The sequence below is a fragment of the Leopardus geoffroyi genome, chromosome B4 (genome assembly GCF_018350155.1).
Source record: "Leopardus geoffroyi isolate Oge1 chromosome B4, O.geoffroyi_Oge1_pat1.0, whole genome shotgun sequence".
Classification (NCBI taxonomy): domain Eukaryota; kingdom Metazoa; phylum Chordata; class Mammalia; order Carnivora; family Felidae; genus Leopardus; species Leopardus geoffroyi.
In genome coordinates this window covers 41,391,645-41,406,002 of record NC_059341.1, presented here as the reverse complement: position 1 = coordinate 41,406,002, position 14,358 = coordinate 41,391,645, and the positions used below count along the sequence as shown (strand labels likewise).

The following is a 14,358-nucleotide window of genomic DNA, read 5'->3' as shown; positions in this document are numbered from 1 at the left end:
GCAATGGATTGGCAGGGGAAGACTTCAAGACATTTATTTTAGCCACATTAGTTTCACATGGCTATTAGACGTCCAAGTGGAGATGTCAAGCAGGCTGTTGGGTAAATGAGTCTGGAGCTTTGGATATAAATTTAGGACTCGCTGACATTTACATAGTGTTTAAGGCCTGGGACTGGATGACATCACTGGACAGAGAATGTGGAAAGAGAAGAGAGCCAAGGACTGAGCCCTAGCAAGCACTAACGTTTAGAGGTCGAGCAGAAGACTGGGGAAGGGAAAGCCAGTGAGGTTGGTAGGAAAGTAGGAGAGCGTGGCATCCTAGGAGTACAATCAGAATAAAACATGGTAGAGAGGGATGGGGTAGGATAGAGTCAGAGGGGAAGCTACTTTTTTTTTTTTTTTTTTTTTTTTTTTTTTTTTTTTTTTTTTAGGGGAAGCTACTTTTGATAGAGAGGCTAGGGAAGGCCTCTCAGAGGAGGTGACATTGGATCTCAGTGAAATTTTAATGAAAAGAGTGAGTCATTGTGAAAAGCCAGGGGAAAACATTACAGGCAAAGGGAACATAAGTGCCAAGGCCCAGTGGCAGGTTAAGATCCTCTAGTTCGAGGAACATAGATCAGGTCCAACGTGGCTAGGGCATAAGGAGAGTTAGGAGAGGAAATCAGAAAGCAAACCAGTGGACAGGTCATACAGGGCCTTGTAAGTCACAATAAGGAATCTGGATAATCTGAGTACTAAAAAAGCTGAGTAATGCAACTCGATCTACTTATTTTAAATAGCATTCGCGTTGCCTCGGAGAGAATGCATTGTACACAGGACCGGAGTGGAATCGGGGATCAAGCCTTGGGATAATCCAAGGATGGTTCGAGGTCTTCACCACCACCCTCAGCCCCACCTTGATCCCCAGAGCTCTGCCATCTCCACCAGGGACCGAGACGCGGTTAGGGACGCAGAGCCTTAGGTGACTCAGAATCTCAGACGCCGACGGGGATGAACATGGATGTCCACGGAGTTGGGTGAAAGGCGTGAAGCCCGCCACCATAACCCGGGGGATCAGACTGGCGGTCATCCTCCGCTGCCCTCTCCAACCCTCCACCTGGGACCCAGCTGGGCGCACTCCTGCGGCACGGCAGCAGGAGGGTTAAACGGTGCGGGGCCCACCGCGGGAGGGGGAGAGGCGGAGACCGTGCTCTCGGAGCTGCCGCGCCGAGCCCAGCCGAGCCGAGCGCAGCCCGAGCCGAGCCGAGCCGAGCCGAGCCGAGCATCTCCCGCCGCCGCCGCCGCCCCGCGCCCCGGGCGCCCACCCCACCCCCCCAACCCTCTCCAGCGCCCCGGCTACCGGCCAAACCCCCCGACCATGCCCCGTGCCCCACAAGCCCTCTCGACCCCCCAGCCCCGCGCAGCCCCGAGCGCCCGCAGCTGTCGCGCCGCCGCGCCAGGCATGCAGGTGAGCGAGAGGGACCCCCCCCCACGCCCCCGCCCGCGGGAGCCTGGCTCTGCCCTTCCCCACTCGGCGCCCTCCGCCCCCCGCCCCTGCCGGCGCGGTCCTTCGCCCGGGCTCGAGCAGCCAACCCCTAGGCGCGCCTTCCCCTCCGAGCTCTCCATCCCTCCGCTGGTCCCGACTCCATCCTGCCCTCCTGGCGCAGCGGTCAGCGTCCCCGCGGCTGCCTCCATCCCGCCTCCGGCTCAGCCCTCGGCTCTGTGCATCCTCCTGCCTCGGGTTCCCTGCGCTCGGCGCTCCCTCCCTCGGAGTCCGTTCGCTGACCTCCCGGTCCTCGCCTTCCCCCCACTCTCGCCGCTTTCCAGCCTGTCCGGGGAGCGCGGGCCCGTGGGAGGGGTGGGCCCGGGGCAGCCCTGGGGATGGGGCCCAGTTCCCCCACCCCAAGGCTCCCGCCCCACCCCCAGCTCGTCTCCTGCGCACAACAGGTCGGTGAGAATCGAGGAGAGGGTGGGGGTGGCGCGCCAAGCTAGGGACTGCGGGCTTCCTGGAGGGGGTGGGCTAAAGAGGGTGCGGGGCTCGGGGATTGGAGTTGACGTTGGTTTTGGGTGGGGGGGATGCACAAGGCAGAGAGGCAAGTGAGTCCTGGAGTCAGCTGGCCACAGATGTCCCCTTCAGCCCTTCTTCGCTTCACTGGTTCGCTCTAACCTCCTTCCTCCCTCCTTCCCTTCCCGTCCCTCTCTCCCTTCAGCCCATCAGGCTGAAGGCTATCTCTTTCCATAGCTCCATATCCCTTTACATTTGAAGAAACAATTTCCAACTCCTCCATCTTTGCTGCTCCGTGTTTTGTCCCCCATCCCTTCCTCTTCTCATTCTGTCCTCGGTATTATGTTCTCTCCTTTTTCCATTTCTTTTCTCCCCGTGCCTGGTCTTCTCCACCCCTTTTCTCTCTTCCCCTTCCACTCTTTACACTTCCCATTCTGCCTGGACCTTTCCTTCCCCGTCCTCCTGCCCTTCCCTCTTCTTCCCCTGATCCTGCGACCCCTTCACCCTCCCGGTTTCCCTCTCTCACCTGTATTCTTATATTGTTCTTCCTTTAGCATCCTCCAAGCTTCCCGTCTTCTGTGCCCACCTCCTTCCCAGTCCGTTCTCTTTCGGGACTGACTATTCTCCCTCCCCCTGTGCGCTGTGCCAGCTTCCTCTTCACCTTTCTCCTCTCCTCACTCTTAACCACCCCTCCCTCTCTCAGCGCCTTACCCCTTCACCTCTCCCCCCCCCCCCACCCCCAGCCGCTCCCCCTTTCCCTTCCCCAGAATTTCCCATCATATTCCCCTCTTATTCTCTGGGAGTACTTAATGTGCAGAATCCAGAGGACCCCGGGTGTCATATCCTCATCCACTCTGGGGAGCCTGGCCCCCCAGATCCACCACCCTCAGCTCCGAGAACATGTCCTTCCTCTCTCAAAACCAGCCATCCAGATTCTCCCTGGACTCTTCACCCAGGAGAGTTACATTTGAGGGGGTGGCCTCTCCTCAGCTCCACCTCCCTTCAGAGAGCACCTATGCATTTGGATGATTTAACATTAAGCGAAAATTATACTCTGTAGTTTTTTCCCCACCCACCTCTGTCTTTCTTTCTTTCTGGTCTTCCATCCCCTATTCTCCTTCCCCGGAAGATGCAGATTCCTGGGCCCAGCATAAGAGAAATGCTTGGGACCCCTAGCCCGGTGGGCAAGCTGGGAGGCTCCCCTTGGGCACACCACGCACACATTCACACACTCACTCAGATTCACTTCCTTTTCCCTCCCCCACTCTCAGACTCCCTCCCTAGTGGTAGGTGCTCAAGGAATCACAAGGTTCTTGGCTCTAAATTAAGCTCCAACAAGAGCTTGGAGCTGTGGGCAGAGGAAGTGAGAAGGAAGGAAGCCAGAGAAGAGAGAGTAGACCCTGAGGTGGGGAAGTTGCGGGATTTCTGGGCAGTAGTAGATAAGGGGCTGGGGGCTAGACAGGAACCACTCTTTGAGTCCCCTCCCCCTTCTCCCCCCCTTCTCCCCCCCCCCCCCCAAGGATGCTAAGCGGCAGCTGGCAGCCTGAGAGGGCAAATGGGGATAGGACTGGTGGCTGAATGAGCTGGGGAAGCACTCAGGACAGGGTTGAGATGTGACGACCCTCCCTTTCTCCCCCAGTGAAGGCTGAAAATCTGGGTCACAGCTGAGGAAGAGCTCAGACATGAAGTCCAAGATGTGGTAAGTTTGGTACAGCAGAGGGAGGCTGGGGACCACTTCTCCTGGGGTCTGGGCCCCTTCCCTCCTAGGTCCACCCAGGGCCTTCGATCCCAAGGGCCAGACCCTAGGAAGGTAGGAAATGAGGCCAGTCTTTCCAAGGCCCACCTGCTTTTCCAGAGAAAGCTGGAGGGAGGCAGCCTGGGATCTCTGGTAGGAGCCTGTGCTCCCCACACATAAGCCCAAGACAGCCTTGAGTCTCACCCGCTTTCTCTCCCTTCTTGCAGGCCTGCACTGCTGCTGTCCCACCTCCTCCCTCTCTGGCCACTGCTGTTGCTGCCCCTCCCACCACCTGCTCAAGGTTCCTCCTCCTCCCCTCGAACCCCACCAGCCCCAGCCCGGCCCCCCTGTGCCCGGGGAGGCCCCTCTGCCCCACGCCATGTGTGCGTGTGGGAGCGGGCACCCCCACCAAGCCGATCCCCTCGGGTCCCAAGATCTCGTCGTCAAGTCCTGCCAGGCACTGCACCCCCTGCCACCCCGTCAGGCTTTGAGGAGGGGCCACCCTCATCGCAGTACCCCTGGGCTATTGTATGGGGCCCTACAGTGTCTCGAGAGGACGGGGGGGACCCCAACTCTGCCAACCCTGGATTTCTGCCTCTGGACTATGGTTTTGCAGCCCCCCATGGGCTGGCCACCCCACACCCCAACTCAGACTCCATGCGGGGTGATGGAGATGGGCTCATCCTTGGAGAAGCACCTGCCACCCTGCGGCCGTTCCTTTTTGGGGGCCGTGGGGAAGGTGAGTAGGAGTGGGGGAGGCTGGTAGGGGGTTGAGGGGTGGGGAGGCTGGTTGAAAGCTCTAAGGGCGGCGACAAAGTCCTTGTCTGTTAGTTCTTCCCACAAACGTGTCAGGCACTGTGCCGGCACAGGAGGCAGAGATGAACTGCCATCTGAGCCCTGGAGGAGCTCAGGTCCACTGGAGAAGACAGATGTGTAAACACTCAGGGATGAGTCAATGTAATAAGTGCTCTAATAGAAGCATACACAGCATGTTTTTAGGAAAAGAGGGAAGGGAGAGATTACTTTTGCCTGGGGATCAGGACACCTTCCAAGAATTGACATTGGAGCTGGACCTTGAAAATGAAGTGGGAGTATTCCATGCAGAAGAACACCGTGGAGGACAAGGGCCTTCAGGGTGACATCTCAGCTCAGGGAATGCCAAGATAGGGCCAGTAGTTTGGGGGTGAGGCTAGGGCACAGATGTACATTCCTACCCCTTAGTTTCTGTGCAGAGAGAGGGGTTCTCTCTGACCTTGCAGCCTCCTCCTCGTCACATGCATACAGATTTGGGAACGTGGAGGAAAGGAACTGAAAACTCCAGGGAAAGCAGATGATAAGAATAAAGGTTGGGGGGGGAGTCCAGGAAAGCAGAAAGAATTGGACAATGTGGATTCAAATGGCGACACTCTCTAAATTTAACTGAACCTGAAGCCTAATCCCACCCCCACCCCCTCTTGGCCCCTACCACTTCAGGCCTCCCTAAAACTTTCTCCCCACCCCAATCAGGTGTGGACCCCCAGCTCTATGTCACAATTACCATCTCCATCATTATTGTTCTCGTGGCCACTGGCATCATCTTCAAGTTCTGGTAAGCTGCAAGGAGGAGGGTGCTGGCAGATGGGGACCAGATGTTTAGCAATGTTTAGCTGGAAGGAGGGCAGGAGCAAGGGCAGTGTTTTTGCTGGATGTGGGATAGGAAGTGGTGGGCTACGGCAAGGAAGACCTTGGGAAAAAGTGGTAAGGATTTGGGGTTGGGGAGACAGAAATCAGGGCAAATTATTTTTCCCAGGGAAATACAAGGATAATGGGAGGCAGGGGACTTAAGTGCACTGGGGGCTAGTAAGGGATGCCTTGGTGGGCATTTCCTCCAAGACAGAGAAAACTGACCTGTTCTGCACAGCTCCTTCCTGGGGCTGCCGGGGGGGGGGGGGGGGGGGAGAAAGTCCAGAGCTCTTTGCATGCATTTAATAATGGGTCGCTCAGTCCTTCACACTTTACTGAGAGAATCATTAGACTCAGGTGTCCAGGTCATTAGCTGATTTTGAACTAGAACTAAACTTGCCAGGCGCCTGCTGAAGAGAGAAATGGCTCTTCTGGGTACGCATGGGGGAGGGAGCAATTCTGGGGGACTCTGTGTTGGTGGGGAGGAGGTACTGATTCTGTGGACCTGGACCAGGTCTGGAAGGTTTACATCCTTGAGCACCCCCCCCGGGGGGGGGGGCGGGTAGGGAAAGTAGCTTTATGGACACTTGGTCTCCAGAGATTTGATGTAGGGAACTGTCAAGAGGCCAGTTTTTCTGCTGTAGGATGTCGAGGTGTCTGAGGGAGGGTGGGGGTGGCCAGCACTGCAGGCCCAGGATGGGGGCTTCTTAATGTGTGAGAGAACCTCTTTCTTTCTGGTGCACCAGTTGGGACCGAAGCCAGAAGCGACGCAGGCCCTCTGGGCAGCAAGGTGCCCTAAGGCAGGAGGAGAGCCAGCAGCCACTGACAGACCTGTCCCCAGCGGGGGTCACTGTGCTGGGGGCCTTCGGGGATTCGCCTTCCCCTACCCCTGACCATGAGGAGCCCCGAGGGGGACCCCGGCCTGGGATGCCCCAGCCCAAGGGGGCTCCAGCCTTCCAGTTGAACCGGTGAGGGCAAGGGCAAAGGGCTGGGAGGGCCGGGAGGGCCGGAGCGTTGGTTGGGGGTGCTCCCTCCTGGGTGGGTGGGGAGGAGACAGACCTACCCGCCACAGCTCCTGGCCCTTCCTAGGACTGGACCAGCTCCTCTCTGGGGGACCCTTCCTTCTCCCCCTCTCTGTGGATCTATGTCCTGTTCTCGCGCTGCCATTTAACTCAGCTCTGCCCTCTTCTCCTTGAGTCCCTTTCTTTGCCTCGGACTTCCTTTTCAATTCTGGCCTACCCTGTGGTTCCTGACTGTGCCCTTTCCCTCTTCCTCTCAGGATTCCCCTGGTGAATCTGTGACGCCCCCCAATGTTGGGGTGCCGCCAAGCAGGAGGCCAAGGGGCCAGCACAGCCCCCATCCCACTGAGGGTGGGGCAGCTGTGGGAGCTGGGGCCACAGGCGCTCCTGGCTCCTGCCCTTGCACACCACCCTGGAACACTCACTGGCCCCATAGGTGATCTTACCTGCTCACCCTCCTTCAGGTGGGGGCCTCACATATTTGTGGCTTCTGGTCCCCCATCCCCACCCTTGCACACTCACATGAAAGCCTTGCACACTCACCTCCACCCTCCCGGGCCATTGCACACACTTGTGCTCTTGTACAGCCAGTCTTCTGCACCCTCTCTCCACCCACACCCCCCCTCCCCATCCCTCACCTTCTCTGTTTCACACTTTCACTTTCTCTTCTTCCCACATTCCATGCTCAGTTCAGTCACTCAGTGGTCAGCGGGTGACTTTCCTGTTATGTCTCACATGCACTTTCTGGCCCCATGTTGTGGTGTTGTATGTTGTGCTCACACTCTCCCTCATGCACACCCACTGACCCGGTTTCTGTGGCCCCTGCATGCTGCCCTAGAGGTGGGTGGGAGGTGAGCTGGGGGCTTCTCATGCCCCCACCTGTCATGGTCCCATCCCAAGCCATGTTGTGTTTCATCATCTTCCCCATCCGACTCCAAGGGCGTGCTCATTACCCTGAGGGCTCCCCCATGGGAATGGGGGTAGTGAGGCCCCAAACTCCTCCCCCACTCCACTGCTATATTGTTGTCTGGGAGATGGGTTTTTGGGGAGTCACCTGCTGCACTACATGAGAAAGGGGCTCCTATTTGCCCTTCCCTTCCTCCTAAGTCCCTCTCGTCTTGTTTGTCCTGGCTGTCTGTGTGTGGGTCACTCTCTGGAATTCAGAGCCCCTGAGCCAGTCCTCCACTTTCCAGCTTCCCTAAGGGCCTCCCTAACTCCACCTAGGCTGCCAGGGACTGGGGCCAGCTGGTTCAAGGCCATTGGGAGCTCTGCCTCCCAATCTCTCCCTCCCCTTCCTGGGCTCCCTCACCCTCCTTCTCCCCTCCCTCCATGGTTCTTCCACTCTCCTTCCTTTTGCCTGTCCCCCCCCCCACCTCCCCTCACATTTGTTCCTAATTCTCACCATTTTTCCACCTTCCTCCCTTCTTCCTCTCTTACCTGGCTCCTATGCTGTGATATATATTTTTGTATTATCTCTTTCTTCTTGTGGTGATAATCTTGAATTCTTGTGGGATGTAAGTTTCAAAATTTTCAAATAAAGCCTTTGCAAGATACCTGAGTCCCCTGGTTCTGCTTATGAACCCTGGAGAGGGGAGAGGGAGAGGAGCAACAGGAAGCCAGGAGGGAGGAAAAGAAGGGTGGTGGGTGGGTGGGCTGGGGGAGAAACCTCTTAAGCCCCAGTGTGACCTGGCCTGCTTTAACCTGGAGTTAGGATTCCGGGGCTTTGACCTGGGATAGAATGGAAGGAGAAGCTGAAGGGAGCAGCCAGAACAGGAGGAGAAACTAGAAGAGTGGCTTGCCTGTAACTTGCCGGTGAAGGTTAAGAGAGACCATAAGAAAGAAGGCAGAGGAAAGGGAAAATTATGTACAGGGACAGGCAACGGAGCAAGCAAGACAAGGAGGAGAGAGCTGATAAGACAGATGGAGGGTGAAGGGTGAAAGGAGAAGGAAAAAAATGGAGCAATGGGGAGGAGATGGGAGGGGCCACAGGGAGGAGGCTGCTCTGCCTGGTTTATCTGAGCCTTGCTCCCTAACTTGCCCGCATCCACAGCTGCCCCCCCAAAAGATGTGCAGTACCGGAACCCCTGTGGTTAACTCTCACTAGCTTTCCCCACTCTGCTCTCTCTTGAGAGAGACACTGCTAGGGTGTGGGAGTGGAATCAAGGGGTATATTTGGGGGAGGGAACACAGGCTGCCCAGCTGGGATCAAGTCACCTCTGAGCCCCCATTCTAGGTTTGGCTCTAGTGACAGCCCTGCGAAAGCCCACACATCAGCCTCTCAGCTGTTGCTAGGCTCTGTTGCCATGGTAACCACCCAGGTCCCATTTCTCCCCCGCCCCCATCTGTGCCCCACTTGCTCCCTAGAAATGGGGAGCTCCAGGGCGGAGAGGAGACTAATGTGCCAGAGCTGGGCTGCCCTGGACTCTGACCACCTCCATGTGTTTATCTTTGCAGCTTCAATTAGGATGATATGGGTGTTGGTAGGTGTGTGTTTTAGGTGTTGGGGAGCTTTATTGTGTACTCGAGGAAGTGTGGCTGAATCCATATTGCACACAATGGTGAGTGGGGAGGAGGAAGCCTATTTCTCAGGACCAGAGCAGTATGTGCAGTCAGAGGATCAGACTCCCTAAGAAAAACAGACTGCTACAGAGGAAAAAGGCAGAGCGGGGCCAAGGAGTGATGAACCAACTAAAAGCAGAGGTGCAAAGCCAACAAGCTGCTGAGGAGGGCTCACAGTCAACCTAGTGGGACCTGAAGAGATCCCAGCAGGAGCTGGGGGAAGGGAGAGGGCTGGATGGAACACGAGGGTGCAGGAAGAGGTGCTGAGGACATGGGTGGGGGGGGGGGGACAGTGAGGGAGGGATCCGAGGTGGATTCCCCCCAGGAATCTAGTCCTTGTCAGGTGAGGGTGGGGGAGAAGAGGAGCACTAGCTTAGAAGGGGGAGGAGCTCAAGTGCCTGGAGAGCACACCAGGGCTCTCTCACTCTCTGCAACTGTACCTCTTCAGAGGGACAGTGTGACCCCGAGGCTCATCCATATGCAAAAGGCACGCATGAAGGCCCCTAATGAAGAGGGAATTAATTATTGCCTGATTAGCCTGCTGTTTCTCTAAATTTAAATAAATTAAAATACACCAGCAAGACACTGGGAAATCCTCACCTGTTCCTTCTCCCTAAATATCCTCCTTCCCCATGGAAAGTCAGAAGGCAGGGAAAGACAGAGGAGAAAGGAGATGTCCTAGTCTTTCCAATTGTTCTGAAGGAAATATCTCAAACCAGATCACATTGTAGTGATGACTATGAAGCGTTGGGCAGCCATGGGGACAGATCTTAACCTTTATCACTCATAAAGTTGAAACAGACTATGGGGCCTTTGGAGGTCCTTGCAGGCTGTAAGTGGTAGAGGCAGAGTCATTGCTTAGTTATAGAACTCAAACAATGGCCACACTACCCTTTTGGTTCTTGGAGGCCACACCTCACAAGCACCACTGGGACCAGCGTCTCTCATCACTATGCTTTTTTTTTTTTTTTTTTTTTTTTTTGCCTCCTGAGCTGTGCATCAAATGAGTCAGCCAGGCTTCTCTTAAGCATTTTTCTGGAATGCTTACCATTATGGCTCAGACCAAACCAGGAAATGGGGAAGCCCCCAGGAGGAGGGATCTCCCAGGCGGAGCTCAGGGTGTGGAAGTGATTCAAGATGGAAACAGCGTGCCAGCTGGAAAACCCCAGGCTAAAATTAACAGCCCTCCTCCCCCTACGCCCCACATTTATCTCTAAAGCTCTTCTCTAAGGAGTTCAAAGCACTTAAAACTTGCTTCTTACAGCAAGGGCAGGAGCAAGGGATGACAGTTGGAGACACTGAGGCTCAGGGAGCACCAGTTAATGTAAACAGGAAAAGAAGAAGATGAGAACTGGGACTGAGAGTGATCACCATTATTTTGCTCCCACTTCTCTATCTCAGCCTTCAAAGTCGACGTTTCTGGAATCAGCAATTTCTAACCCATGTAGCAACTAGGTCTGGTCACAGCTGAGCCCTTAAGATCTTATCCTGCCAACTGTTGCTACTCAGTTTAACATAGAATGAGTGCCCAAAAATGTGATCAAGAGAGTCGACACTTCCAAAAGGATACAAACTACAATTACAAACCAAAGAAACATATCTTCTATTTAAACATTTAACTTAATATTTTTAGGTGTCCTTTGCTAACTTCCTTGCTGTGACTTTGAAAAAAAAATCACTTAAATCTTCACAATCTTATTTTCATTATCTGTAAGGTGGACATTACAACTGTTTCTATTAGGGTTATTTTGCTTTCTAAGCAAGGAACTATTGCTGTCAATAGGAGGGACTTCAACTGCTGCAGTCAAAATAGAGCTCAGCCCAGGGGGATTCTGGTCAGATCAGGGTGCAGGCTGGAGGCAGCATTCATTTACTCAAATAGCATATATTTCTTCAGCATCTACTATGTCCTCAGCAAAGCAGTGGGAAGGATAACATGTAGGAGACCGTTTCTTTCCTGAGGAGCTGACAAGCTTGCTGAAGAGTCCTATATACGAAATAGTTAAGAGTAAAAAAAGGTACAAGACTAAATGCTGTGGAAATTCAGAGAAAGGGAACCATTTATACGTTCAAGCAATCCAGCAAGGCTTCCTTAAAGAGTTCATAGTAAGTGTTCATTTATGCGACGACAAACGTTTACTGACCACTCACTAAATGCCAGGCTCTGAGGATACAGCGGTGAACAATTCACAAGCCCTTGCCCTCACGGACTCGGATATTCCAACGGGAAGAGGTGGACAGCAAACAATATAATATCAGGTGGTGGCGAGTACAATATTTAAAAGTAAAGCAGCGTGAGGAGATAGAGACGTGGACGAAGGCAACAAGAACATAGAAACCCAAAGCCAAGAGTACGTGATGTGGTCAGGGAGAGGTTACCAGTTACTCTTCGGGCCTAAGTAGGGACCTCAAGAAAATATCCTTTCCGGCATATTCAAAGCATGGAGACATTCTTAAGGGTGTAACAAAAAATAATGGTAACTTCCTATATCAGCCTATTCTACGCTGAAGGAAGGGAAACGGACCCATAGTGTTTTAAGAATTCCTACCTCCTCTCGTACCTGATGCATAATTCATAAACCTGTCGGTTTCCACCCTCCCACTTCCCCAGAAGTCCCTTCCGGAAGCCCGGGACCGCAGTTCTGAAGGTTCAACTTCTGCCCTTAACGGAACCCGCCTTCGCTTCCGTTGTGACGTCACATCCACACAGGGCTCTACCGCGTCGCTGGGCAGAAGCCACTTCCGCCCTTACTAGTCGTAACTTCTGCCCTGAGGATACTGGAGTGCAGGCAGCGCCGGATGTGCTCTGCCGCTCCCGGAAGTGACTCGACCTTTGCGTTTCCCCCCCCTTTTCCCATTGCCGCCCCCCCTGCATTGCCATTTCCCTCCCTCCCCCCTTTTTCGTTTCCGGCGCTCCCGCCTTCTCTCCGCCGCAGCTCTACTCTGAGCCCGTGGGGGGAGGGAGGGAGGGAGGGGGCGTGGAGGAATCGGGGTTCTCGGGAGCACGAGCTGCAGCACCACTTCCGGGTGAGTGTTAGGGGAGGGAGGGAGGGAGGGGGCCACCCACTGCCTCGCGCCCCCGCCCTGCGGGTGTCTCGCGCGCATTCCGTGCGTGTGAGTGTGTGGGTCTGTCTCGCGCCGAAAGTGCGTGCCCGCGCGCACCGCCTCGCGCTCCCCCCCTCCCCTCGCCCCCTGCTGGTCCTCCCGCCCCATTCGGCTCCCTCCTTTCCCAGCAAACGCCGCCCCTCCCGCGCTCTGGCTCAGGCTCTGGCGCCGCCGCAGCCGTCGCCGCCGGGTGAGTCTCGCGCCGCTGCTGCCGGCGCGCGCCAAGCTCTCTGCTCCTCCCCCCTCCCCTTTTCCTTGGGGGGGCGTGGAAGGGGGGGGGTCCTCGGTGTGACTGTATGTGTGTCCGTCCCGGAACCGGAAGTGGTTGTGGAGGAGCGGGCGATGGGGAGGAATGGGGGGGCTTAGGGGGCGGGTGTCTGTCTGGTGGGTGGTAGAGTTCAGCTCCCTGGAGGGGAAGGAGGGACGTCCCAAAGAAGGGTCTTTGAGGAAGGGGTGGGGGGCGACATCAGGAGGAGGCTCCCAGGGGCTGTCTCAGGGGAGCGAAGGTTTTCTGGGAACAGCTGGGGTCTTCAGTAGATAGACCACTGTGCAGGCTGAGGGAGGTACTTCTTGGCGCAAGGCCTTGGGTAGGCAGGGGCGAAGTCCTCGCAGAAGTGGGGGGGAGGCCAGAGGAAGTGGCTGGGCCTGAACTGGCACTGTGCCTGACACAAGGGCTTGTGCATCCCCCTAGTCTTCAGCTTTGCCTTCTGAGCCAGTCCTCAGGGGCAGGGGCCCTTCTCTTCTTCCACCTCTTCTGTTCTCTGACCCCTGGTTACCTGTGGCCCTGTGGAACGAAGAAGAACCAGTGCCTGAGCCCAGGAGTGGAACCCAAGCACTGGTGATAGAGTTCATCTTAGTTCCTGAGAATTGGATTTATTTCCCTGTATCCACATAGTGGGTGGCACTACATTCCTTATTATACGATTGCATCTTTGGATTGCTGGTTGGGGGTCCGCCTGCTTTCCAGACTAACTGCTGACAGTCCAAGAGTTCCTGAGGTTCTTCGCAGTTCTCAGGTGGCTGCACCCTTACTGGCCCCTGTAACCCAGACAATTTGTTCACAGAAAGTTCAGGAGCCCTGGAAAGGAGAAGGAATAAGACGACAGGAGGAAGAGAGAGAGAGGGTAAGACAATTTTGGCTTAATGGCTTTTCTGGATTGGGGGGAGAAGGGGTCATGATTAAATGGGCTTCTTGGGGACACTGTGACAGAATTCTTCAAGTAATAGCAATTGTAATACTGGTGTTAGCTGGGAGAGAAAAATTATCTCCTGACAATACCCAGGAAGTTTTTGCGTAAAAAGCTAGCACTGTATCTCATCCATTCCCACTAGTACTCAGAAATGAATTATGAAATGCTCAAGTGAAATCACTAAGCGGGGTTACATTGTGTCCAGAGGAGAAATTTATTCTGCTTTGGGGACAAATGGGCCCCAGTCTCCAGTGTGGTCCTTGTCGTAAAGCTTACGGAATTGCTTTCCTGTATTTGGAACAAGCAGAGTTGAGTTTAGCGTGGGGTTCATATTCTCAATATCGCAGTGGAGTGCTTCGGGTGGCTCTGTTGAGTGGTTAGAATCTGTGACACAGGGTTATTTTAATTTGGTGTGTCAGGATGGAGTTTTCAGGAAAAAAAGAAACAAAAAACAAAAAACGTGGTTTGTGGGTAGTTTGAAGTAAAGTAGATAAAGTTGTATGGAGTGGACTCCAGAACTAGGTCTGCAAGAATTCAAAATATGAAGCTTGATGTGGATAGTGTGTTAGGTACTCTGAAAATGACAATGTTGAGACCCAAAAGAGTTTGAGTTCCAAGCTCATAGAAGTGTCTCCTAAGAACCGATTGCAGGCTGGTTTATAAAATTTATTTCCCATAGGTTTCTGAGCCAAGTTGATGATTAAATATTACGTGCATATCCCCTCTCGTCCAACTGCCCCGCCCCCTTTCCCCTGCCCACTTTATTTATTTATTTATTTATGGCCTCACATTTCCTGGATCCATCATTTATAATGGCATGGGCAGGACCAGGGGAACCACTGTGCCCTTCTTCCCACAGGGTACTGAGTACCATTGGTCCAGCAGTCCCCAGGATAGAAGTTGCTGGCTCAGATTGACAGCTGTGGGGTGGTAGTGGTCCTGTTGGTGTGTTTGGGATAAACCTGTTCTGGTTTATTTTGTACTTGGAAGAGTTCACAGGTAGTAGGAAGGCCCCAAGTTCTATTGGGATGGTCCTTCTTGAATGTCCTTAGAACTGGAGGAAAGAGATTTTGTTTCCTTACTGAGGCGGGGGGGAAGGTCATT

At 54.5% G+C, this 14,358-nt stretch overlaps 2 protein-coding genes and 1 long non-coding RNA gene across 18 annotated transcripts in view; 2 read left to right on the top strand and 1 right to left on the bottom strand.

The window, feature by feature from the left end:
* Positions 1–1,342: 1,342 nt before the first annotated feature.
* On the top strand, positions 1,343–7,953 carry LOC123591708 (PILR alpha associated neural protein). 3 transcript variants are annotated; one of them, XM_045466318.1, is made up of 6 exons: positions 1,343–1,447; positions 3,624–3,683; positions 3,947–4,458; positions 5,226–5,307; positions 6,128–6,349; positions 6,661–7,953. In XM_045466318.1, the coding sequence occupies exons 2-6, from the start codon at positions 3,667–3,669 to the stop codon at positions 6,680–6,682; spliced, it is 855 nt and encodes a 284-aa protein (XP_045322274.1). In that variant the 5' UTR covers positions 1,343–1,447; positions 3,624–3,666; the 3' UTR covers positions 6,683–7,953. The 3 variants fall into 3 exon arrangements, with proteins under 3 accessions (XP_045322274.1, XP_045322275.1, XP_045322276.1); XM_045466319.1 differs by lacking the exon at positions 1,343–1,447 and adding an exon at positions 1,523–1,926; XM_045466320.1 differs by lacking the exon at positions 1,343–1,447 and adding an exon at positions 3,256–3,389.
* Positions 7,874–14,358, bottom strand: part of LOC123591710 — a 22,000-nt gene continuing 15,515 nt past the window's right edge. The window contains exons 2-3 of the long non-coding RNA XR_006709468.1: positions 11,509–11,771; positions 7,874–7,982 (exon numbers count right to left, since the gene is read on the bottom strand). This is a non-coding gene — a long non-coding RNA (uncharacterized LOC123591710). The remainder of the gene's footprint in view (positions 7,983–11,508; positions 11,772–14,358) is intronic.
* ZNF384 (zinc finger protein 384) overlaps positions 11,825–14,358 on the top strand; it is a 19,282-nt gene continuing 16,748 nt past the window's right edge. For 2 of the 14 annotated variants that reach the window (XM_045466308.1, XM_045466302.1), the window contains exons 1-2: positions 11,825–11,986; positions 13,129–13,188. The gene's annotated coding sequence lies outside the window, so the exon portion shown is untranslated. Of the gene's footprint in view, positions 11,987–12,016; positions 12,959–13,128; positions 13,189–14,358 lie in introns of those variants that run through there. The other 12 variants (XM_045466313.1, XM_045466303.1, XM_045466316.1 and 9 more) reach the window with 10 other exon arrangements.

What these genes read in the sequence shown, in the direction of transcription:
- LOC123591708 (XM_045466318.1), top strand. An exon ending in TTTTGGGGGCCGTGGGGAAG is followed by an intron (nt 4,459 to 5,225) that starts GTGAGTAGGAGT and finishes CACCCCAATCAG; the next exon opens with GTGTGGACCCCCAGCTCTAT. An exon ending in CCAGCCTTCCAGTTGAACCG is followed by an intron (nt 6,350 to 6,660) that starts GTGAGGGCAAGG and finishes TCTTCCTCTCAG; the next exon opens with GATTCCCCTGGTGAATCTGT.